Source organism: Carassius carassius, chromosome 30 (genome assembly GCF_963082965.1).
Source record: "Carassius carassius chromosome 30, fCarCar2.1, whole genome shotgun sequence".
Lineage (NCBI taxonomy): Eukaryota > Metazoa > Chordata > Actinopteri > Cypriniformes > Cyprinidae > Carassius > Carassius carassius.
The window spans coordinates 23,285,846-23,313,365 of NC_081784.1; the positions used below are offsets into that span (position 1 = coordinate 23,285,846).

General features: G+C 37.5%; 1 protein-coding gene across 6 annotated transcripts in view; it reads right to left on the reverse strand.

Moving 5' to 3' along the window:
• Positions 1-27,520, reverse strand: part of LOC132110932 (echinoderm microtubule-associated protein-like 4) — an 83,652-nt gene that overhangs the window by 22,795 nt on the left and 33,337 nt on the right. For 3 of the 6 annotated variants that reach the window (XM_059518040.1, XM_059518041.1, XM_059518039.1), the window contains exons 1-4: positions 19,586-19,856; positions 9,326-9,508; positions 2,995-3,127; positions 2,072-2,269 (exon numbers count right to left, since the gene is read on the reverse strand). In XM_059518040.1, coding sequence (XP_059374023.1) covers positions 2,072-2,269; positions 2,995-3,127; positions 9,326-9,508; positions 19,586-19,655 — 584 coding nt within the window. In that variant the 5' untranslated portion in view covers positions 19,656-19,856. Of the gene's footprint in view, positions 1-2,071; positions 2,270-2,994; positions 3,128-9,325; positions 9,509-19,585; positions 19,857-27,520 lie in introns of those variants that run through there. The other 3 variants (XM_059518044.1, XM_059518043.1, XM_059518042.1) reach the window with 2 other exon arrangements.

Below are 27,520 nucleotides of genomic sequence, written 5' to 3' on the forward strand. Positions count from 1 at the left end.
CTTCATAACCACATACAGTATGTGACCCTTTTGAAATGGAGATTTATACATTATCTGAAAGCTGAATTCATTTCCATTCCATTGATGTATGGTTTATTAGGATCTGACAATATTTGGCCGAGAGACAATTATTTGAATATCTGGAATCTGAGGGTGAAAAAAAAAAAAAAATCAAAATACTGAGAAAATTACCTTTACCTAAAATTACCTAAATTGTCCAAATGAATTCTTAGCAATGCATACTACTAATCAAAATTTAAGTTTTTATATATTTACGGAAGGAAATTTACAAAATATCTTCATGGAACATGATCTTTAATATCCTAATGATTTTTGGCATAAAAGAAAGATCAATCATTTTGATCCATACAATGTTTTTTGGCTATTGCTTAAAATATACCCCAGCGACTTTAGACTGGTTTTGGGGGGTCACATATATCGCATCACTACTATGTACAATCTCTGCAGGATTTGTAGAAAACATTGTGCTAATCACAACAATCACAAATTTAGCATCTCTGATGCCAATTACTTATAAGAAAGCTCAAGTCTTTGCTAGTGTGAGTTGAATCCTCATCGACTGCAGTGGTTAAGTAATGTGACTGTGGACTAATCCCGGCTAATGATCTTCTTGCTGCATCATCTAACAAGCATGGATCGGGCCATGAAATTACATTACGGAGTCAGCTAATTGGTTTTCCACTTCTCTTTAGCTAATTGGATGGGACAGCTTTCAGAGTCAATATGAATAACTGGTTGGCTCTTTGGTTATTAAGTAGAGACTACAAGGTTTGCTAATGGTGTTGAAGCATGGCTGGTCTAATGTGTTAGCCTGATTACTCTGCAGATTATTAAATGAGAACCAATGGAGGACATCACATCTGCTTTCCATTACTGTCCATTTCGGGGTGGACTGCTCGGAGTGATCCAGAACATACTGTCAGCCGGATGCTAGCAGGACATTTAGCAGAAAATGAGGGACAAACAATGTTAAATGATGAGAAAGCAATAATTTGTCACCCTGGACCCCAAAATCAGTCTTAAGTCGCTGGAGTATATTTTTAGCAATAGCCAAAAAAAAAAAAAACACTGTATGGGTCAAAATTATTGATTTTTCTTTTATGCCAAAAATCAGTAGGATATTAGGTCATGTTCCATGAAGATATTTTGTAAATTTCCTACCGTAATTATATCAAGTGTTTGATTAGTAATATGCATGGCTAAGAACTAATTTGGACAACTTCAAAGGCGATTTTCTTAATATTTAGATGTTTTGCACTCTCAGATTCCAGATATTCAAATAGTTGTATCTCTGCCAAATATTGTCAGATCTTAATTAACCATACATCAATGGAAAGCTTATTTACTCAGGTGTCAGATAATGTAAAACGGACACTGACACGTTTGTTTTGATATAATTAATTTAAGAGCCTAGAAATGAGGTTTCTATAATGAGTACTGATAGGAGTTGTTTCTTCATGTCTGAGAAACTAATGTGTGGCTATTATTTGCAAATGATGGAAGTGAATTGTTCTCCCTAAATTATAAAACTACTTATACATTATATCTGTCCTCTGCAGCACTTTTATTCAAGATGCATTAAATTGATGTAAAGTAAATGATGGAAGTAGAAAGTTGAAATACTTTTTACCAACCACAAATAACTTTTCCTATACACTTATAATAGACAGACAGACAGACATACAGACGGATGGATAGATAGATAGATAGATAGATAGATAGATAGATAGATAGATAGATAGATAGATAGATAGATAGATAGATAGATAGATAGATAGATAGATAGATAGATAGATAGATAGATAGATAGATAGATAGATACTAATCCTAATGGAGAACATGAATGGGAAAGATACTTCTGGAACCAAGGCAGATCAAAAGTGAACTGTTGTGAATAACAACTGTTGTGCTCTATTGATCTTGATATTGATTGAGGAAGCATGTCAGCCCTGCCCCTTGGCTTTACGTCAATAGGTTGCGAAAGTGCTGCAAGCAGATTGCCAAACGCTGCTCGAACACAGCCAGAAATTGCACGGCTGTTGGGAGGAACCTTTTGGCCGGGGCTGACCCCTTGTTCTCCGAGAGCTGTCTTTGAGGCTGTGGGGGATGAGGGGAGGGAGGGTTGCTGGAAGGGGACGGTGCCTGAGGGGTGCTGGGTGCTGAGGGGGTTTTATCGTTAGCTTGTAGAGGCTCCTCTTTCTCCCTGATCCCCTCCATCGGAGGCTTGTCTTTTTTACGCTCGCCACCACTGCAAAAACAACATGCAGGTCAACAGAGGAAGATCTGACACACATGAAAAGGAGAGCAGAGCATCTCAACACTGAGGTGAAACACTCACAGACTTTCAGATGAATATATTTCTTCAGGCTGAAAGAACATCACACATTAAACAGAGAACATCTAATTGGACCAACATTTGAATATGTCAGCAAAAGACGAGTTGTCCATATTCTTTGGAGCATTTTATCATACGACTGTTGTCGTGTGTTAAAAATGAATTAAGAGTGTGCTAGCACAGTGTTTCCCAAACCGGTCATGGAGGTTTGCCACTACAACTCTGATTGTCTTCCTAATCTAATACACCTGCTTCAAATCATCAGCTCATTAGTGGAGAGCTGAAATGGGTCAGAGAAGGGAAATCATCTAAAATGTGTAGAGGAGGCTATGAGATCATTTGCAAATTTCTGTTGTGCGTGTATGTACCTGGTATTCCCTATATTTTGAGGACCACATGTTCCCACAAGTATAGTAATACTAGTACATTTTGACCTTGTAGGACATTTTGTAGGTCCCCAAGAGGAAACAAGCTTATAATTCATACAGAATGAAGTTTTTAGAAATTATAAAAATTGCCTGTATTTTTGTGTGAGGGGCAGGGTTAAGTGAAGGTACAATACAGTATAAAAACCAATATATCAATGGAATGTCCCCACAAAAAATAGAAACCAGTGTGTGTGTGTGTGCGCACATTACCTCTTAGCAGCAGAAGAGAGGGTCTCTTTCTTGGCTATAGACACTGTGGAACTATCTCTGTGAGATTTGCGGCCACTGGAACTGCCATTGGCAATACAGGACATTGAATAGGACTCACGCAGCGGGGTCTGACCTGCAGGAGACATGTCACACATCAGTTTTAGTCCATCTTATACCTCAAAACAATGGCTGAAATCTCAGCACTGCAACAAACTTACTGTACAGACCTTCTATTAGGATTACCACACCCTTTCACTTTTAAAGTTCCATGAATTTTCAAATTTAATAAGTTTTAATATATATATTAATGGTCTTTTTATATTAATAGTAACACTTTGCAATAAGGTTCCCTTTGAAATAATAAATAAAAAGGTAATTGGAACTTTTTAACTGTGACTTTTTCTCTCTTTTTTGAGATAAAACTGGCATTTGCGAGGAAAAAAAATCTGAATTGTCAGATAAAAAGAGGCAAATAGCTTTTTTATTATTTCATGGCAGAAACAAAACTAACAAATAAACACACACACACAGACAGACTGTTTATTTATTTAATTCCGTGGCAGAAATGTGCTTCCCTATAAATGGGATCTTTTACAAAATGTTACCAAATTCATGCAGAATATTAAATGAATATTCATAAAAAGTATTAACATTTTAATGCTGAACATAACTATATAAGATCCTAAATATAAAATATTTTAATATTATATTTAAATACTCAATAAAAGATTTCGATTAAATACATTTCCAGACTCTCCTGTGACTTAAGATTCTACTTATTTCTAATACTTGGAAATCATACAATTAAACACAATCAACAGTCAGGAAATAGAGAGAGACGGGATAGACTGTAAAGGGAGGATCGTGTCTGACTTAAATAGGGCAGGAATCCAGACATGCTAACTGGATCAGTCACCTGATATTCTAGTCCAACCTAATTACAGTACCACTGACATAAAAAGATGCAATGACATTCATACTGTAAATTGTAATAAGTTTGGCTTAAGTGTTCAAAACTTGGTGCCACTGTATACAAAATATTTCAAATAACATGATATAAAAGTCACCATAGCAACATCAAACATTTTCTACACTGATAATTATAAAAAAATAAAAATAAAAATTCTTAAACATCAAATCAGCATATTATAAAGATTTCTGAAGGATCATGCGACACTGAAGACTGGAGTAATGACGCTGAAAATCAGATTTGTGAATATATATATTTAAATAGAAAACATCTGATTTTGATGTCATTTGTATAGACAGTATCATGTACATATAATGTACTGATCTGTATTCCTAATATATAGTGGGTTCCAAAAGACCGGACCAGAATGAAAATCTGTGATTTATTTTTTTACATTTTACTCTGATTTTGAATACATTATTCTACTGTATATTTTACATTATTATGCAAAAATTAATTCAATTAGAAAGAATCATAATAAACAACAGAAGCAGTCTCAGATGTCTGGATCATAGCTGAGACACACAGACTCATGTTGAACTAGCATTTGACCTTACTGTGGTTGTGTTGAAACACTATAGAACAGACTGAGGTGTCCATTTGAGCTTGGCATTCTCATGCTAAACATGATTGCAATGGTTTGCATCAGCCATGCTATTTAAAACTCTCTCTGAATGGCCTGCATGTGGAAATATCTGATTTACCGCACCGGTCGCTTCACTTTGACCCCTTAATTTTGTGAGAGAGACTGAGGTCTATGTCGCTATAGTGCTACCAACATGCATGGGGTAGGAGAAAGGTCTCATTTTCGAATTACAGATGATGTGATTCTGTGAACGTTGGGCATTCAATAAAGGAATTCTGTGTTTTTCCATGTTTAACAGTTAAAGTCAAACAAACTATACACAGTCTTTTATTTTTGACATCGTACTGTTATAGTTAAGGAAATCTTTCAGACTCGTGTTTCAGTAATAGGTGACTTTACTGGAATCTCCCGCTGCCGTCACAACAGATCATGCGTTTTGGATCAAATAAATATTTAATGTGTGTGTTTAGAGAGTTGGCTTTCATGAACAGAGATTGAGCATTCAAGCATAAGATGATCTTTTCCTGTGTATGGTTCTGTATGGGTGTGTGTGTGTGTCTAGTCAGCACAGCCGCACAGGAAGTCCTCATGTGACCTCACTCCAACAGGAAACCAAGGAATTATCTGCTTTCCATCAAAAACCTGGCTGTCACTAGCTGTTCTTCACCAAAACCACTGGTAATCTCCATCACTTTCATGCTCAAACTACAGGAGTTTGCTGGATTTACGTATATAGTCACTCTTAATCACATTCAGTGTACTTCATATGATAGAAGACACTCTTATTAGCATTAAAAACCACTCTATAACACCCTGTCTTACTGAACCAGATAGCTTGTGAAAATCAATTCCAATTTATTTCATGGTAAACCAAGTAACCGATCAGATTTTTCACAAAAACAATAAATCAAAGTATAGCATTCATCTGTAACTGGGAAAAGCAGTTTGTGAATTGAGCCGTTTCACAGATATTGTACAGATAACAGAGCTGGTTAAGGATACACTGAGGTTTAGGAGAGGACTTGAGTGGGGTTTGGGGAAAGACACTAGTGTGTGGGGGATTATGGGAAAAGAAGGGGGAATAGATAGAGGGATTGAATGTGATAGGAGCACTGAGTCAGCATGGTGAGAAAAAAAGAGAAACGGAGGAGTAAAAGTGAGAAAAATGGGTCATAATGGGCGCAGTCAGTAAATATGGGCAGTGGAAAGAAAATCTGGTTCATTCATGGACTGAGAATGTGAAAAATGAGAACAAGCAACCACCATATGACACAATTTATAATGAAAATGAATGAAATGTAACCAAAAAAAGAAAAAGAAAGTCCAAGTACTCAAAAAAATCAAAAAAATCTGAATAAAAAGTAATTTATTCTTCTGATGGCAGAGCTGAATTTTCAGCACCATTACTCCACTGTTTAATGTCGAATAATCTTATCACATTTGCATGCTTTCTGAATAAAAGTATTGATTTCTTTACAAAATCTTTACTGAACAGTAGTGTATAAAATACTATTGCGGGATTGGGTTGGAACTGCTTAAGAGATATTCTGTCAGCCTCTTTACTGATGAAATACAGTCTCAACTAGCTTAAGCACCAAGCTATTTTGAGATCCAAAGAATTGTGTTGAATTCAAACAGATGAAGCCTGAAACCCAGACAAATCAAATTTAATCTAACAAATCGTTTTTAGAAGGAATGCACCCTTTTGTTTTCATTATGTTCACAATAAAGATTCAGTTTGCTATCGATTCATTTCATGTTTAAAAAAATAAAAAATAAAATGCCTTCATTTTATGACAAGTGTTTTAAGTAAGGACTGCATGCTTATAATAAATTATATCACTATTTTGAAATTTGCTTTGGCTATTAGCTTCGCGTTTTGATGACTATTACTGTAAAATGTGGAAAACAGTCATGATGAAGAATGAGTAGTGTAGCTGTCCAAGCTGTGTTCTGTGTTGAGTCAGAGGTTGGCCTTCTTTCTGATGGTTGTCTGGCAAATGAACACACAATTCTCTCTTCTATACACATACTAATACTGCGTCACACTCGACTTAAAGCTAAACAATAGCTGCGGAACACTAGATTTAAAACAATATGTATACAAATGTATAATAAAACAATAATACTGTTTATTCAAAGTATGTAATTTTACTAGGCAGAAACCTGAAAATAACAGTGAATTTCAGGCCTGGAAAAGTCCAAGTAAAATCTTCTCAATTCATGGAAATCCAACTCAGCAGTCTTGTGCTAAAATAAGATGCTGATTTGCTGATGCTGATGAGAATAAAGTTTTAACACAAAGCACAACGAATACACAGAATTGTACTTCATTTGTTAGCATCTGCACAGGCACTTGACACTTGCACATTAAAATGTTTCATCCATGTCTAGTATTTGCACAGTTTCTATCCAGAAGTTATGACCAACATAAACGCTTTTGTGTCTACGTGCGACATGTAATATGTGATATGTGTGACAAACATCTTCCCAAATTCTTAATAAGAATCATCTATAAATCTGCATGCAACAAAAAGAAGCACTAAGATCTTCCTGCGGGCTTCTGCCAAAACAAAAGCCGCGAAAAAGTGGAAACTCCAACGCCATTCATAAATAATAGTATTGCAATTTTACTGTCATTCTGTAAAGTAAAAATAAAAAAGATAATAATCATAATAATAATGGGGGGGGGGTGTTTGTGAAAAACCGTGTTTGGTATTCGGCCCAGCGTTTCATTTTGTTCAGCTTCGGCCAAGATTTTTAATCTCAGTGCATCCCTACTCTACACCTTCTATATACAGTGGGTATAGAAAAGAATCTGAGTAAATACTCTGAGCAAATACAGCTGGATAAAACAAAAACTGTGTGTCTTCATTTCAGGCTGCAAATCAACTAAAATATACCCACTGTCTTAGTATACATAGTAAATCTATATACTTTTCTATAAAGTATCATTTGTAAATTGCTAAATGTAAAAGTTGCTTTGTAAATATTTATTTCTACAGAATTATTCTGGCAACCACAACTGCCAGTTGGGACAACTATGTACCATAATACTTTCTAAAACATTTATTGAATAAGAAACATTTACGGTTTATTTTAAAAACCGAGTGGTTAATAGTAGATTAACAAGTAGTCTGCCCAAAACGTCATTGGCTGAGCAAGCTGTCATACAAACAGGGCAATGTTTTGTCAATGCCACACTGTTTACACCCTTCATAAGTCATTCTTAGGCCCAATCCCAATTCTACCCATTAGCCCTTCCCCTTTCGCATGTTCACGTGAAGGGGTAGGGGTGTCTTGATTCTCTTTTGGTTGGAGGGGAAGGGGTAAGGGGAAGAGCCAGATAGCCCTTCAAACGAAGATTTTTCGGGACCACACTTAAAACGAAGGGGTATGAATTATCATGGCAACATGGCTGCTACAGCGAACAGAAAGACACATAAATGTAAGCTTTTTTGGCATAAATAAAAATTTTAACGAAAAGTAATAATTTGTTTTATGTTACATTCAATTGTGAGTTCATATTAATGGTCATGTTACTCAAATAAATGTTTGCAAAAAATCGCTAATATTTGCTACCGTCATATCATTACAGACTGCATGATAGTGCCACAGCATATGTCTGATCAGGGAGATAACTGCTGTAGACAATGATGGGGGCTGATCCCCCCCAGTAATTAGAAATCGCTAAACCATTTTCTCAAATATTGCTTATTCGAGAGAGAGAGAGAGAGAGAGGGAGAGAGAGAGAGAGGGAGAGAGAGAGAGAGAGAGAGAGAGAGAGAGAGAGAGAGAGAGAGAGAGAGAGAGAGAGAGAGAGAGAGAGAGAGAGAGAGAGAGAGAGAGAGAGAGAGAGAGAGAGAGAGAGAGATGGAAGTTGCGTGTATTCGCGTCTGTGCGTTTATCTTTTTAGAGTGAGTTTACTTAAAAACAGCGATTGATCGCTGGAAAATATAATGTAGCGATTTAGTATTTTAACTGTATTTAATAAATGCCCTGGGGCAGCGTTGACAAGTTTATTTTCTCCTGGATGTGTGAGCTGCGCGATTTCCAATATGTGTGTGTGTCCGTAAGCAGCTCATTAATACAGAACGATAATTAAAGGCTCTAATGCACACCAGCACACCAGTATATGTGTGTATTGTAAGAGCTAGATGACGAATGATGACGTGTGACGTCATGGTAGTGGTGTCCCAATCCTTAGGGGAATATTTTCTCCCCTACCCCTTGACACTGTTTCAAGGGACAAGGGGATGGGGTAGGCGGAGGGATATGGGAAGGGGTATAAAATAGAATTGGGATTGGGCCTTAGTCTTAACATATTAAAAAATATTTTAACATCAAAAAATTTTAAGCTGCATAAAGTATACATAAGTTTTATACTTGTGTGTGTGAGAGAGCGAGAGAACCAGGACAGGAGGCAGCCAGTGTGTTTTATTGGCGTTTTAAACGGAGAACAAAGTGAAGTCAGTTTTAATGGTCAAACATTAAAATGCCTTCCCTCAAGCAGCACCCAAGATCTCTCTCTCTCTCTCTCTCTCTCTCTCTCTCTCTCTCTCACACACACACACACACACACAGACACACAGACACAGCTGCTATTCAAATGAAAACGTTCAGTGCTGTGGGTCAAGGCTGGATTGAAACTGTTAACAGATCCTGGTCTGGCTGCGCTCCTACACTTCCTCCATGTAAACATTGCGAGGATCACTGGAGGCAAAGACGCACACACACACGCACACACACGTACACACACAGCAGTGCTAGGTTACCTTTGCTGTTTTGCTGTTTTTTGGCAGCAGCGGCTGAGTCCTCCGACTGAGCCAGACGTCTGAGCACTTCTGCCAGCGCGCCCTTCATCACCGTCAGCTCATCTTCCTGCTGCTGCACCCGCAGCTCAAGAGACGACAGGCGATCCTGCACATCTGACGTGCTCGCTGCAGAAATACTGTCATCTGGCAGAGAAAGAAAGAGAAAGATGCCTTTCTCATCATATAGTACAGCTGCATGATATACATGGAGAATGGGTTTGCGGCTGTTTATACACAAAACGGAAAAAGAAAGAAAGAGGCAAAAAATATGAACGAGACAGTGGGAGATGAGCAGCACAGCTTATCAGTTAGCATTCCGTCTTGGCGCTTTCCTCTAGTGATTTCAATGGCTGCTGATATTCATTCTCTTTGGCTTTTAATGCATCTAAACACAGATAGGCTGCAGTTCAGCTTGCAGACGATTGCTATGCAAAAGTTGGAAGTGCTCGTGAGGCTTTAGCTCCGCACACAGCACGCCTCCATGAGCTTGACTGTTTTCAAAAGAGAAACGCGAAGCTGTATCCTTCTTTTGTAAATCAGATAAAACTAAAGACTCTTTGAAGATATGAAGGCTTCAATACTACATTATAGGTACTCAAGATTAACATGAGATTGGCAGAAACTGTGTTTTGTCCCTTTAAAAGTTACAAATCAAAATTAGTAAATGATTTAATTTTGTTCTTAGACTAACACAAGTGGCACAAACAGCAGCAGGTATATAGGCTGCTTTTACTTTAGGACCTAATGCAATGCTTGATGCACTTTTTTCCCCTCAACTGTTTATGTTCACTTTAGAAAAAACAACTGTATTTATATTTTGTGGTATCTGTTAAATGCAATAAATATTTTCACACTATACAAGATAGCTTTTTGCATGTATGTTTGGATGTGTGCGCAGGAAAGATAACAAAGTCAGTGCCAAATTTAGTTCATTTTCATGTCGTCTTTCACTTGAATTGTTAAAAAAAAAATCACATTAAAATGCACACACGAATCAATAAGCAGAATCAAAATGTGTCTTACTGAATCCACTGTTCTTTGAAATTTGGAACCAATTCTAAAACCAAAACCGTTTTCTTACCCAAACCAATTTACTCACCCTCATGTTTTTCAAACCTTTCTCCTGTGGAATATTTTGAAGAATCTTAGTAACCAAAGATGTTTTGAATTTGTGTATGGGCAAAAACAAAATCAAACAAACAAAAAATATATATAATAATAGATATTTCTCAAAGTATCTTATTTGATGTTTCAAGAAATAAAGTTATTTGGAACAACATAAGGGGAGCTTTTTCATTTTTGGCTAAACTTTCACTATAAGTGCATTTCTTTGCAGAAGAAGTTTAGCAGTATTACTGGTGCTGCAGTGCATTAGAGAACATTAGTGTTGGGTTCTGGATGGGGGCATTGGACGGTGTTGCAGGACTGCAGTTGGCTGCCAGGCGTTACTGTGGTTGGGATTTTGTTTTCTGGACTCGTTCCCTAATCGAAGGGGCCCTGCATTCTGAGCTGCGGTTAGCTAGCTTAAGGGGCATAAAATACCATATAACAACTCAAACTCTCACACACCAACACATTTCCCATCCAAGCTTTAAACCAAACCATAGGACATTTTTACACCACTTATAAATCACTGAAAGTACTTACAATCTCACCCACACAGTATTCACAAACATGGACACAAATACAGGAGGCATATTACCACACCGCACGTTCAACTCTTGAAAAACCGGCAAATTCCCACATAAGGCTAATAAGGGTGTCTGCAGTCTTTAGGTCACTGCAGAGCTTCGTGTGGAGATGGGGAGGTGGTTCAGGAATGCCCTGGCACACACTCACACAGACCAACCCACAACCTCCTAACTGGAAGTCAGTGGGTAAATACCCAAACAAAACACGTCAAACAAGCCAACAAAGGGACCCTCTTGTGCACTGTAACCCAGAGTCTATTATTAGACATGAAACCAAGTGCATTAGCTAGATACTAGGTCAACAGCTGAGCTAACTCGCTTTACAGTTAGCTGTTAGCACAAAGACCAATCTGGCAACTGCAACGCGCACAATTTATAATGCAACATGTCAGCAGTGTGGAAGCATTTAAAGCTGAGAAAGAGGCAAAATTCATTACAGACAGCTACAGCAAAACACTATTAGTACTGCATCACATGACTTCGATGAGAAGAGGAAGGGTTGATGGTTGCTGGTTACTGTACAATGGCTGAAATTGCGAAATGGCCTTAAACAATTAGTAAATAAACTGCAGACCATTATGTATTCTAATACATGCACAAATTGCATGTATTCTGTTGCACAAACTCACAGTGCTATCTCCTTGTTAACCAGGGTCCAAAGCGCTAGGAAAATCTTAGCTGAAACATTTTTACAAGGCATGTGACAATGCAATACGTGCAACGTATTCATAATGAAACTCATTTATAAATCAGCTTTTATCAACAAAAAAAAGCACATTCTGGCTATTTAATTTATGCAATGGTGAAAAGATAAAATAAAATGGGCAAAATACATGGGTGAAAAAATTGACAAACTGTGTATGGTATTCTGCCTTCAGCCCAGTCTTTCATTTTGTTTGGTTTTGGCCAAGAATTTTAATTTCGGTGCATCCCTAGTAGAAATTATGTGTTGGTATATTGTAGACTGATCATGGCAGCAGTAATTAATTAAATGATAGATGCCAATTGGGATCAGCAATAATTTTCTGGTTATGTTCATAGCAATACCTGCATTTACATATCCTTAAGTGATGCTAAATCAAAGAAGACAGCATGTGCAAATAATCAATGTAATCAGCAAGCAGAATGATTGAATTCCTCTCTCCATAGTAATAACGAATGCTTTCTATAAATTGGGTGGATTTTGAGGCAACGTAGCCAAACGTAGAGTTTCTAGTTTGATGAAACCTTATGTTGGAAGATCATACCTGAGGCACTAGTATGGAATCAGAAGATTGTTAATACTATTGCTAATCTCATGCTACAACTGAGAATGAACCAGTTAAGTCAAGTTTTCTCCCAAAAGGTTTGCAGTCGCAACAGGACTAACAGAAAGCTGCTTGTTTTGAATGTGTTTTCTATATGAGCTGTGCTTCATACAACAGTGTACTATTGACAGTAAAAAATTTAGCTTTTTTGCCTGCAAAATTCCACCAAACTTTTGATAATGTGAAGCCCATTATCTTTAAATGAATAAAACCAGTTGAGAACCACTGAACTAAGGAACCTGAACATAAGCAAACATTCTCAAGTTACTACAAATACACCACTGCTGTGTATATATATCCACCAGACACAAGTCCACTCACGCTAACGTTGCTCAACTTTTTTATCTTAGTCAAAAATTGACCAAGAAACTAAAAGCAAACATCTCAAAATTGCAGGAAGTAGTCAATAAAATCCAAAGTTAGGAGTTCTGCGCAATGACACAATATTTCATTTGGTTTCAATGCCTGTGGTTTCCTCCCTGTCTGCAGGTCCTTCCTCTCAAACCATCTTATCTCAGCAGCCCACGGAAATATGGAGAGGGCAAACGTTTATAATACAATGCATTTCTTTTAGAGGAAATCATTTTGGGAGGTTGTTTGATACTGGCAGTGCATATGGAAAAAACGAGGGCAGAGGGAGCGCGCTAAATAGTGTTCCTGTAGCTCAAGTTGTAGAGCATTGCGCTATCAAGCGTAAGGTTGGGGGTTCGATTCCCCGGGAACACATGATAGGTAAAAATTGATAGCCTGAATGCACTGTAAGTCGCTTTGGATAAAAGCGTCTGCTAAATGCATAAATTAAATTTTTAATTTAATTTAAATAGAAAGAGAGGCTGGAAGGTGACGGAGTATCCCCCAGGTAACCTCCACCAAACATATCAGAGCTGTGACGTTTCTCCAGAATGGGGTACTCCTAAACGGAGTATAAAAGTGCCCTTTTCCACATTTCTACCCATGATTCCTTGCAGGCTAAGAGGAAGGAAGGCCTACGTACATGTCAAATTTCACAATAGCTCGTCACATTCCTTAGTTTTCTCCCTCATCCCTTCAGCACGTACACCTAAATGCACACACACTTCCAACCTAACACACATCACCTAAGAATACAACCAATTTATTTGGCATACAAGATGTGCAAAGCTCGGACCACAGCCCAACATACGCTTATTCGCACAACTCCAGTGAGATCCTAGACTCGGTACGGGACAATCCCATGGCACATGGCCAGACTGCATGCTCGTAAGACTTGTTTTTGTCATGCTTCATTTTGACTGGAGGTCTATGGAGGAAGTCCTCAGGATTTGATGGCAGATTTACAGCTGAGATAAGACTCAGTGGTGCAATCAGCCACATTCATGCTCTAGTCGCAAACAAACACAATATTCACTAGCATTGATTGATATGTATTGTTAATGTTCACCATTTGAAACATATATTGTTAACAGATAGCCCCGGTAATCTGTTGTGGTGTTTAGTTGTAAGCTTCCTAGGTATGAGATAAGGATTAGATGGAAGCATCGACTGGTCGCACACAAAACTGGGTTAGACTCGACCCTCATTAAGCAATAGAGATGTCTCTTGTGTACCTGGCAAGTAAAATAATCAAGTAATGCTGCCAGGGCAAGGAGATCACTAAAAAACCTGGCACACTTGTAAACTAGAGTAGAGCACAAGGCTGCACGTCTGAACTGGTTATGTGTGTGCGAAAGTCTTATATGGTTTAGAGAACAAAACATTTAACTGAAGTAGTGTTATTATACGCTCACACATGCATTCCATAATTAAATGTTCACTGAATGCTTGCAAAAAGTACTATGGAATTATCATGTTTTATTAGACACATACCACATTCTTTTTGTACACAGTACCATTGTAACACCCTTTTTTGGACATCATACTATATAGTATTATCATGTTTTTGGTTTCACTTTATTTTACACATGCACATACATTGTACTTACTCAGGAAAGTACTGAGGACTGTAAAATAAATAACTGTGTTGTACTGTGGTACTTTCAAGGATACTGTGATACTTCTGAACGCCACACCACCAATCTACCCTGCACCTGCTCTTTTACTGCACTGGTCACAGTACTTTACACACATGCATTTGCACTAATCATATTTTGCACAGACTGCACACTGTTCTAAATGTTTTGTTCTCATACAGGGAAACCTTAAAAATCATTTTAATCAATCCCTTTTTGTTTTATTCCAGCCTGCGTTGAGCTGTAGTTAGAGTGGTTCAGCACAACTTTATGAATGGGATTCCTCTGCCTTCAGCAGACAAGCAGGCATGTAACAGACATAATTAACTACACAGCACTGAAGCTTCATGCTAATGATTCATTGTAATGGCCCGGGGTGTGACACACAAGATACACACATACGCCCCCCAGACAAAACCAAACACACACACACACACAGAGAGAGAGAGAGACACACAGACACACTCATACATCTGTGGGGCCCATGTAAGATTAGATAATGATAAGTGGCACAGAACAATGTTGTGACATGCATTTTTACCACCTTTTCTCCTTTTAAGATTATGGACAGATTGAGCTGCGTTGCTGTCAAAAGACAAAATAGACTAGGTTAAGCCAATCCACAGCATACAAAGGCAGCACAGCCATCTGCCAATTAACATCTGGCTGTTCAGAACAGCATATTAGACCATTTTTGCAGTAAGCCTTATAATAAGCAGCATACCATGCAACTTACTGCATTGCAATGCACAGATGACCCTGCTGCACTTGCACAAAATAGCAGTACACACTGACTACACAGTATTACTTTATCCCACAAATCAATGTGCTTAACTTGACCTTATGACTAATAATCCATAAGTAATTTGAGTGTGTTTTGAGTGTGTTTAAATAGCATGCTAACATACTAGTCTTAAAATTTGTGCACTACAGTTTTTATTTTATTTTTTTTTAATTTGTAAATAAAAGAAAGTGCAACAAATGGTAGTGCAACAAAAAAAATGCAACATCGTCTATCGGCACTACCCTCTCCAGTTATTATTCGTAAATAATAGTAGGCAGTATACAATGCACACTGCACAGCATGCAGTACGCTAGCATTCCACAGCCAACATGTTTACAACAATGAAATCCTGTGCACAGAAATTATAAAATGTGCGTCTGCATGAAGTGCTAATTATTGCATTGCAGTGAGATCTGCTGCCTGCCTCGCAGTGGAGTTAATATTGTTTACCTGGTGTGGTGACATGTTTGTTTAAAGACATTAGGCTGTGCAGCCGGGCCAACTATATGCAGCAAGCAAGCGGAGAGACAGGTTTACACCGTGACCTGCTCACTAATGGATGAGCAGGATTATCACAGAGATGCACAGAGAATGCCACATCCCCTTTATAAAACCACACATTGATACAGCCTGTGTTACTTAAGTATACATCATCTTGCTGTCAATAAGGTTACACTTTATTTTAAGGTGTTCTTGCATTTAAGTATAGAGTAATATTAATTGAATACATGTACTTACTATAATATTAATGTTTGGATTAGTGTTACTAATCCATGTAACGTGTAACAAGGACATCTTAAAATAAAGTGTTACCCTGTTTAATACTCATATCACTACTATACTGACCTTTAGACACCCTGATCTCTAGATATAGCTATCAGCACTTTATCAGCAAATAATTAGGCAGAATCACGTCACAATGATGGTATCAGATGGTAATACCATCTTCACAATACCATGGTAATCCAAAGTCCTTCAAAGAAAGCTACAGAATTAACTAAGGAATGGATGTCCAAAAACAGACTTTACTGTGGCCAAAATCCTAATGGTAATACCATGGTAGCTTTTTGGTGATATTTTGTTGTTAACAGCAACTAAAAGGTGATTTCCTCATGGTATATGACTATTTTAAAATAATTTCTATCTCTGTAGATGTCAAGGGAAATATAAGCGCAGCAGCGAGTAGTTACTGTTCGCATGCTCTCAAGGTTTAGATATCAATTGCACAATTTCAAACTAGCCTCTGACCGCTAGATAAACTTAAACACACTAACACATCCTACACAAACACACACACACACACACACACACACAGCAGACAGCAGTTGTCCATCTGTGAAAACTGTCTGAGCTATCCTACATCAACTCCAGCACCAAATACAAGCAGACGGGCTGTATTAGAACCTGCATGTGTGTGTCTGTCTGTCTGTGTGTGTGTGTGTGTGTGTGTGTGTGTGTGTGCACGTGTGTAGCTACCTAACCATATTTTGAGGACACATTTGTACTCAGAAGTGAGCGGAATCCTCATTTTAGGAACATCCTCATTTGTAAAAATACAGTACAAATATAATGTAAATAATGTTTGTTTCATGAAATAATCCACTTAATCCATTTCATTCATATTTATACAGTTGCATGCAGTCTATTATCTGCTATTTGTGTTGAATTTAAAGCTCTGACTTTCCTATTTGAATAATTTTATTGCCATTTAAAACTTTGACTTTTCATAACTTTTTGAAGTATTAAAATAAGCAATCAGCAACCATCCGGTTATTGCAAGTCATCACAATATGCATATGATGATTTGTACATTTGCGATATTTCAATAATTTCAATATCGCACAGCCATAAGCGCTGTATATAAAACCATAAAAGTATGTAAATGGTCCCATGCTTATGAAAGACGTGAAAAGATAAAAGAGATATTAAAGAGAGAGATGAACTTTTGTAATATCATTGTTACGCAACTGTCATGCAACATCATTTCATTTTCCCATTTTAATTGCTTTTCTCCAGCATGCAAAAATAATTTTTTCAAACAGGTTTCCGTCATCTGCCATATTGGTCAGACAAACCCCTTGGTCGAGCCTTTGTTGTCATGCTGGGCTGGTCTGGATGCTTCAACAAACAAATGTTTTAAGGGGCCACAGACACACAGTGTTTACACTTAGAGGAAATAAACCTGTAATGGTTTGCTTACAGTTGTCTCTGCACACAAACCCAGATGGGAGAAAATGTTTTACCATTTTAAAAAAAGACAAACTTTGGCTTTCATTAAAGAAAAAAACAGAAGGAAAAGTTAGACAGAGGAGGAAGTAAACAGAAAAGCTTGTGTACAATCTGCAAACACACTCCGTACACCAGCTGAACACATACAGGGAGATACACAAATGGTGTGTGCAAACAAACATACACACTCACACACTCCCTCTCTCTCTCTCTCTCTCTCTCACACACACACACACACACACACACACACTAGTTAATCGTTCACATTTTTATTGTTTCTTTAACCAGCATTTATTACAATGAAAGGAAGAAACACCCTGACCAGAGGCAGTATTCTGCCCACACTGAACTTGAGTATTTCTGTTTCACATCCCCAGCAGTAATACTCTAACCCTAACCCTTCACACACACACACACACACTTTTACAAAGAGAATTGCTTATACTTCCCCCAAGCCAGTTCACCATGAATGAGACACCACAAACAGACTCTGTACAGACGTGGCATCCCAATAAAAAGCCACGAGACACAGATACGAGCATCTACACACACGCACGCTAGACAAAAACAACAACTTGGAAAAAGACAGTTTGCCAAGATAATCCTTGAATGTTGATTTGAGAAAGCCTTATCTGGAAGGTCAAAATGTTTGAAATGCCTTGAGGACTGAAGGTTATATACACTGACACTGACTGAGATAAAGACAGACGGAGAGATATCTACTACTGTTAAAACAAACAGCTTGCACAGAAACATTTTTACAGTCTTTGTTGTTCAGTGTGTGGATGAATATTACTGTATCTCACGAATCTGACTAGAAGAGGAAAGTACTATGAGACATATAACCAAAAAAAAAATGCATAGTTTAAGCAATTATATAGAATATATACCACTGTAACTAGACCTAATTCTGTTTACAGACACTACTATTCAAAATTCTGGGGTCAATAATGTTTTTGAAAGAAACCTCCTATGCTCACCAAGGATATATTTATTTTTAACAAAAATTATAATTAAAAATACAATTAGATATTTTTTTCTTCTTCAATATTCTTAATTTTTTTACTGTGATAAAAGCTGAATTTTCAGCATCATTGCTTCAGTCTTCAGTGTCACACAATCCTTTAGAAACCATTCTAATATGCTGCTCTAGAAACATTTCTGAATATTATCACGGTTGAAAAAAGTGCTTTTTCATATTTTTGTGGAAACTGTGAAACATTTATTTTGCATAGAAATCTTTTGTAAAAATATGAATCTCTTTAATTTCACTTTTGACCAATTTAATGTTTCTTTGCTGAATAAAATCGTAAATTTCTTTCAAAATCTTCCTGACCTCAAACTTTTTTAATGGTAGTTTAGACCTGAAATTTCACACCAAACTGAAAGCTCTGAATTTGAATCATTATTTAACACTTAGAACAAAGTTTTAAACACTTCTCTATATATCATTTCTAACAAAAATCTTAAATGGGAAATCATCCACAGTGTACCTTATTCTCCCAACAAAAGTCCAAGGATCTGCTACAAGTAAGTTTAATGGTTTGAAAAGATAAAGTGTAATAGCAAGAAGGGCTGTGCCAAGTTTGTTGCATTTAGTTTGAACACAGTGAGAAACGTTCAGTGTAAATACATGGTTTTTGCAAAGTTGGATCATCTGCTGTGGGAAAACTGCATGTTCAGTTAGTTAGGAGAGATACGGCACGCTACGTCAGAACAAACTGCAGGTCTGTGCCGAGTGTGCTTTCAATGGATGTCGAACATTCAAAGCAGAATGGATTTTGGGGGGCGATATCTGATCATCTATTCTCTGAAAAGCATAAGCTGAATCAGTTCGAAACTATCCAGCAAATGAGCAATTTTGCAGACACTATGCGACGACTGTAAATATTAAATGGTTTATTTGAAGTACAACTAACCACACACAACTCTCTATTGGTGTAGTGACCAGCATTCAAGAAAAGCATTCAAATCAACTTCTTTACTCACTAAAAACACACACACACACACACACACACACACACACACACACACACACAGAGAGGTGCATCAATGTAGAGAGGTTAGAGAGTTACACACTTCCTTTCTGTGTGGCGTGCAGAAGGGAACCTCCAAATGACAAAAAGGAAGATTTGTGTTAATACATTGCACACGCACATAGACACGCATGCATCTCAGTACACACACACAGCCCTCCCCACAATCCCGCAGGGCTGCATTACCGGTGCAGTGGTGGTTCAGCGTGGCTGCAGAGTTGCACACTGGAGCTAAACCTGTTGTGTTGCCTTCCATTCTCCACTCGCGCGTATGTCTGCAATATTCACTGCTGCACGTCCGCTTCTACGCTTCCCCTTGTGTCCTCCTTCCTGGTCTCTTTCTTTGCCGGTTGTGTCTATCTTTTTCTGTCTCACACACACATTCTTTTTTTTCACAGACAGTGCTGCACACACATACACCCGCTCACACAAGAGCCAGAGCGAGCGAGTGAGCACGAGGGTGAGAGAGAACAAGGGAAACTAGAGGAGGAGGAGATAAAGGGATAAAAAAAGAAAATCTTGGTTGGCTAAGGGAGTGGCTAAAGCTTGCACGTCTTTAACCTCTGCCACACACACACAAACACACACACACACACACATACACACACACAGTGTATGTTGTTTTAATTTGTGCTGAGACGGGGGGAAGGGAGAACCAGGAGAGGGGAGGAGACCACGTGGAGGTGTCAAAGCTTCCAGAAACCGGCCACGCACACTACAGCAAATTACAACAGCTCTGCAACCCTCGTTCAAATGACCGTGCACTGACTGCTGGAAGTGCACATGCTGCAATATGTCACATCATATGATTTAAGAGATCAAGATGCAAAACAAAGCTGTAAATTGCTATTCCAAATAACTGTTGAGACTATTCCAGGATAAAGAACAACTCAAGCATCCTAGTTTGCATACTACAGCATTTAGTATGCAAGAGTATAAATAGTGATAAGCTCAATAACAGTTGCTAGGCTGGTGCATGAGGCTTCAGAAATACACAAGCTGATTTCAACACTGTCGCTCCCACAATAGTTTGATTGACAGAAGAGTTTCAGCACAGACTGGACTGGTGTCTAACCCTAGACCAGCCCTGAGCGAGTAGAGCTGGGCGCTATATCGCATGCGATTGTCAGACGCATTTCGTCAGTAGTCGGTTCCCTGATTAGCGGTAAATCGCCAACACCTGCTTTCAAATAGAGCGGCATTTAATAAACAGATCACTGACAAGCTATGCAATATCGCGTTCATTATTGCAGATGAATTGCCTTCGATAATGAACGTGATATTGTGTAGCTTCTCAGTGATCTACGGCTCTGTCGACCGCTGGAACAGATTTAGACAAGAATGACTCCTAAGCGACTGAGGTGTTCTGTTGTAATAATGAATGTAATAATGAACATAGCATATCATTTACTCCAGACATCTGAGCTGCTAAAGACGCACTGGATTAAAGTTGTTTCTGAAGGGAATGCACCCCCAATTAGGGCTGTGCGATATGAAGAAAATATCTAATTGTGATTTTTTTTGACAGATATTGCGTTTGCGATTTGATTTGCGATTTTTTAATTTGCAAAGTCAAGCTACAGCTTAATATTGTCAATAATGTGCAGCACAGTATGATTACACAGTATGATTATCATTAACCTGCTGATTTTTTTTTTTCAGCAGACAAGATTATAATGGTATAACTAATTTTATAGAATTAACTTAGTTACTGAATTTCACTATTTATTTATTATATAAATAAAGAACTGTATTTCTTTAGTCAATCATTAAATTATTACAACCCGAATTCCGGAAAAGTTGGGACGTTTTTTAAATTTTAATAAAATGAAAACTAAAAGACTTTCAAATCACATGAGCCAATATTTTATTCACAATAGAACATAGATAACATAGCAAATGTTTAAACTGAGAAAGTTTACAATTTTATGCACAAAATGAGCTCATTTCAATTTTGATTTCTGCTACAGGTCTCAAAATAGTTGGGACGGGGCATGTTTACCATGGTGTAGCATCTCCTTTTCTTTTCAAAACAGTTTGAAGACATCTGGGCATTGAGGCTATGAGTTGCTGGAGTTTTGCTGTTGGAATTTGGTCCCATTCTTGCCTTATATAGATTTCCAGCTGCTGAAGAGTTTGTGGTCGTCTTTGACGTATTTTTCGTTTAATGATGCGCCAAATGTTCTCTATAGGTGAAAGATCTGGACTGCAGGCAGGCCAGGTTAGCACCCGGACTCTTCTACGACGAAGCCATGCTGTTGTTATAGCTGCAGTATGTGGTTTTGCATTGTCCTGCTGAAATAAACAAGGCCTTCCCTGAAATAGACGTTGTTTGGAGGGAAGCATATGTTGCTCTAAAACCTTTATATACCTTTCAGCATTCACAGAGCCTTCCAAAAAATGCAAGCTGCCCATACCGTATGCACTTATGCACCCCCATACTATCAGAGATGCTGGCTTTTGAACTGAACGCTGATAACATGCTGGAAGGTCTTCCTCCTCTTTAGCCCGGAGGACACGGCGTCCATGATTTCCAACAAGAATGTCAAATTTGGACTCGTCTGACCATAAAACACTATTCCACTTTGAAATAGTCCATTTTAAATGAGCCTTGGCCCACAGGACACGACGGCGCTTCTGGACCATGTTCACATATGGCTTCCTTTTTGCATGATAGAGCTTTAGTTGGCATCTGCTGATGGCACGGCGGATTGTGTTTACCGACAGTGGTTTCTGAAAGTATTCCTGGGCCCATTTAGTAATGTCATTGACACAATCATGCCGATGAGTGATGCAGTGTCGTCTGAGAGCCCGAAGACCACGGGCATCCAATAAAGGTCTCCGGCGTTGTCCCTTACGCACAGAGATTTCTCCAGTTTCTCTGAATCTTTTGATGATGTTATGCACTGTAGATGATGAGATTTGCAAAGCCTTTGCAATTTGACGTTGAGGAACATTGTTTTTAAAGTTTTCCACAATTTTTTTACGCAGTCTTTCACAGATTGGAGAGCCTCTGCCCATCTTTACTTCTGAGAGACTCTGCTTCTCTAAGACAAAGCTGTTATAGCTAATCATGTTACAGACCTGATATCAATTAACTTAATTAATCACTAGATGTTCTCCCAGCTGAATCTTTTCAAAACTGCTTGCTTTTTTAGCCATTTGTTGCCCCCGTGCCAACTTTTTTGAGACCTGTAGCAGGCATAAAATTTTAAATGAGCTAATTAAGTGGATAAAAGTGTAAAATTTCTCAGATTAAACATTTGCTACGTTATCTATGTTCTATTGTGAATAAAATATTGGCTCATGTGATTTGAAATTCCTTTAGTTTTCATTTTATTAAAATTTAAAAAACGTCCCAACTTTTCCGGAATTCGGGTTGTACATGTTACACTGTATTTTGGATTTTAAGAACAAGTGGAAAATGTGCTGAATGTTTCATTTCATTCAAGTGAAATTAGCAAGAAGTTAGACTGAATTTACATTTGTTTTAAATGAGAGCCAGGCGCAAACCTGCATCGAGCTTCATTCATACTGCCAGATGCGCTCGTGGAGATTTGGTGCAGGGCCGCACCAAAGAATATAACCGGGCCGCACCAAAGAATATAACCGGCCGGGAGAATATAACCGAGCGTTACGAAACTGACTGCGTGAGTGCGGCGAGTGTGAACGGCTCGTCCGTGACACGGGATTCGCGCCGCGTAGGGAAGAGAGGGGCGAGAATGAGTATGGAAAGCCAAGTGGACCATAAAACACGTGCTTTTCAACGCCGTATTAATTTTAAAACGCCGTTTTCATAACGCCGCCAGGTGTTAAATAAGCGCCGTTACGCGATAAGTTAACGCCAGACACCACCATGCGTTAAAATAACGCCACACGCTGACAGACGTTAAGTTAACGCGACACGCTACTTAAGATGCAGATTTATTTACTCATCTACATGGACACACCTCTCATGGCTACAAGGACTCTATGGCAAGTCAGAGCATCCAGTTTGCAAGAGCGCGAAGAAGGATAGCCCTTACAATTATACATATAGCTTTTGTCTCATAAAGTTATCACCCCAGGCACGAATGAGTGCAAATTTGGAAATGATTTTATTCAACAGTTAAATTAATAAGTAATATTATTATTTTATTATTATATTATATTTTGAGTATCATTTCAATTTAATAAATAGTTGGCGATAGTTTCACAAAAATAAAAATTCTGTTTATTTACATTTACTCAACCTAATGTTGTTTCAAACCTTATGCCTTTATTGCGTTTGAGGAAGATATTTTGAAGAATGCTGATAACCAAACTGTTTTAGTCTGTAAATATATTCAGATGCAGCTTCTGAAACAAAAGTAGAGCATATGTAATTCTAAATTAAATATAAATTTTCTTATTTATATATATATAAACATAAACTGAAATGATAATCATAGCTGAATTAAGCAGAACTGCGGAGCTGACCCCCCCTAAAAATAGACTTATGGGAGTCCCCCATGATGTTTTGTATTAGCATCAACAACATAGGCAAATCTGAAAATAATAATAATAATATTGCAGTTAGGATAGTAAATAAGATTAAACCGAGTATGAGGATTGAAAGGCAGTAAATGTTTATTGGTTCACCTCAGATCGTGAAAGCAGACTGCAGTATTGTCATTCATCATAACAAACAGTGTAGAGAGGGCTCCCTCGGAAGAAATCCTGCAGGCGCCCCTGAACATATGGGCTTAAATTTCAGGAACACTTAATTTGCTCTATTTCTTAAAAACAAATTCAAACAAAGTCACAGCTGATCGCGGTGCATCTCCAAACAAACACACAGCTGTTTCTGAACAACAATTTTGAATGAATCTGCATTTTTTAACAAATCTAGCGAGTCAATGGAGTACCCATCACCAACTCTTAAAGAAAGTAATTTGCTTTGTTCTTAAATGAATGAACGAATCGATTAAATAAATTATTCATTGATAAGGCAGTGACATGCTGCCACCTACCTGTCGGTTTCGGTTTTATTTGAAAGTATAAATGAGTCAGTTAAATAGTTTAATATTTCCATTTTCAAAACTTTATATTTTAAACATTAATTTCATTACATCGTTCTTATGAAATACATTAACGCCACCTCTAAGTCTTCTCAAAAAGTCTGTATAATCCTTAATGCAACAGCATAGTTCTGTGCCTTGCAAAGCTGAAATGTTGATGCTGATTTCATTTGTCTGGTATCTTATTCTTCTGGATTGTATTTTACTAATATAATAAAAATGATATGGAAAATGGGATCAAAAAGGTAAAAAAAAAAAAAATCTAATATTGCACTATTAATTTATTTATGTTCCTAAACAAAAAAAAAAAATATCAAAAAAGAAATGTAAGCATAGAGGTCTGATACTGTAACGTTACCTTTTAAAAAACTAATTGCAAACATTTATGCAAAGTGTATTATGTACAAATAATGCAATACTGTACCCCTAAATAAGAAAGGTTTTGAGGGCAAAGCTAATCAGGCCAATGAGAGAAAATTAATAATGGTCTCATTTTTTATCAAATCATTCTTTCATTTCACTAATCAATCTTTTTTATTTATTTTTTTACACACAAAGGGGTCATTAATGATGCTTACATTATAGCATGTGCAAATTCACAAACAAAGTATATATAATTTGGCCAAAATTACAGGTACCTATATTAATATTCAAGAATGAATAAATGTACTGTTATTATAGATTACAAAGGTATTTATAATTAAATACATTCAAAAGGTCAGGACTTGCCATACATTTTCTTATTTAACCTTTGTAATAATTTCCAAATTTGGACTAATTTGTGTCATTTGTGTAATTTGTGTCAAAAAGTACCCTCAGAAGATATTTTACAGCCTAATTGTGTTAAATGTGAAAAAGCAAACAAAATGTAGCGTTAAATATTAATATTTAATTTAGAATTACACATGCTATACTTTTGTTACAGAAGCTGCATCTGAATCATTGGGTTGAGTAAATGTAAATAAACAGAATTTCTATTTTTGTGAAACTATCGCCAACTATTTATTAAATTGAAATGATAGCCTACTCAAAATATAATATAATAATAAAATAATAATATTACTTTCTTATTAATTTAACTGTTGAATAAAATCATGTCCAAATTTGCACTCATTCGTGCCTGGGGTGATAACTTTATGAGACAAAAGCTATATGTATAATTGTAAGGGCTATCCTTCTTCGCGCTCTTGCAAACTGGATGCTCTGACTTGCCATAGAGTCCTTGTAGCCATGAGAGGTGTGTCCATGTAAATGAGTAAATAAATCTGCATCTTAAGTAGCGTGTCGCGTTAACTTAACGTCTGTCAGCGTGTGGCGTTATTTTAACGCGTGGTGGCGTCTGGCGTTAACTTTTGCGCAACGGCGCTTATTTAACGCCTGGCGGCGTTATGAAAACGGCGTTTTAAAATTAATACGCCGTTGAAAAGCACGCGTTTTATGGACCACTTGGCTTTCCATATATGAGAAGCATTCAGAGACACAGCCTGTGTGCGGTCTTCTGAATTGGGAATAGCGAACATGCAATAAGGATGCTCTTGATATGCATTGTGAAGCAGCTCTTGTAAATAATAATTTTTGTTCGTTGTCTGTCTTTTCAAAGCTTAGGTTAATGAACGTTTTTCTTTAGTTTTAATTTGCCTAACTACTGACCTGACCCTGTAGATGCCTTAATCCCACTCCGTCTCTCTCCTGCTTTCTGTTTTTTTTTTTTTTTTTATGGTGGCCGTTTACACAGCTGCCTAGAGCAGAGCTGATTGGGGAGAACGGATATGCGCTTACTCTATTGTTTAGTAAGACTGTCACTGAAGGCTGACAGTCATGCATATGCTGGAACAGAGTAATATCGCGTCCACATTGCAGGCTTTTGCGATTAGCAAATCGCAACGTCTCAAATCGGGATTTCGATTAAATTTCGATAAATCACACAGCCCTACCCCGAATCTATCTTAATGTGTCTATCTTCTTTTAATATTTTTTTTCATAAATCTTTGCAAATAGCCTTTCCTAATAATGTAATTAGCAAGTTTCATGATGAATGCGGCTAAAGTACAGTCCCTCAGAGAGCGGCTAGGAAGAGAGGGGCGAGGTCAGTAGAGCTCATTAACATTTAAAGGAAAATGCTACAAATGTCTTGCTCTGAAAAAAGCTGTTTTTGACAGGGTAAAAAGGTGTTTTTTACACTACCATTAAGGAATGTATAACTATAGTACAAACTTTTTATTAAGACCCTAAAGAATCACATCAATTTATGGAAAATGGGCATCCGATGAACACTTTAAATAAAAGGCCACTCAAAGGGATAGTTCTCCCGAAAATCAAAATTATGTCATTAATAACTCACCCTCATGTCGTTCCAAACCCGTGAGACCTCCCATTTATCTTCGGAACACAGTTTAAGATATTTTAGATTTAGTCCGAGAGCTCTCAGTCCCTCCATTGAAACTGTGTGTACGGTCTACTGTCCATGTCCAAAAAGGTAAGAAAAACATCATCAAAGTAGTCTATGTGACATCAGAGGGTCAGTTAGAATATTTTGAAGCATCGAAAATACATTTTGGTCCAAAAATAGCAAAAATCTATGACTTTATTCAGGATTGTCCTCTCTTCCGTGTCTGTTGTGAGAGAGTTCAAAACAAAGCAGTTTGTGATATCCGGTACGCGAACGAATCATTCGATGTAACCAGATCTTTTTGAACCAGTTCACCAAATCGAACCGAATCGTTTTAAACTGTTCGTGTCTCCAATACACATTAATCCGCAAATGACTTAAGCTGTTAACTTTTTGTTAGCAGCAGCAGTCTTTCTGTAGTATATCTGGTTGGTAAAATCACACAGTTTCTAGAATCACAAATTGGATAACTCTCTTTTGAGGAAGTCTTTATGTTTATTCACTTGTTCAATTGCATATTAACTGCAAATCTGCAGCAATATTTGATAGAATACTTTGGTGGAATTCACAGAAAACGAATCACACCAAAGTGCAGTTCATTTGCTTGAGCGCTAAAGCAGTTCTGCAAATCGAGGAATGTTGCAAACGTATCCAGTGCATTATTGTTGCTCACAATTTTTCATGGGTCAAATG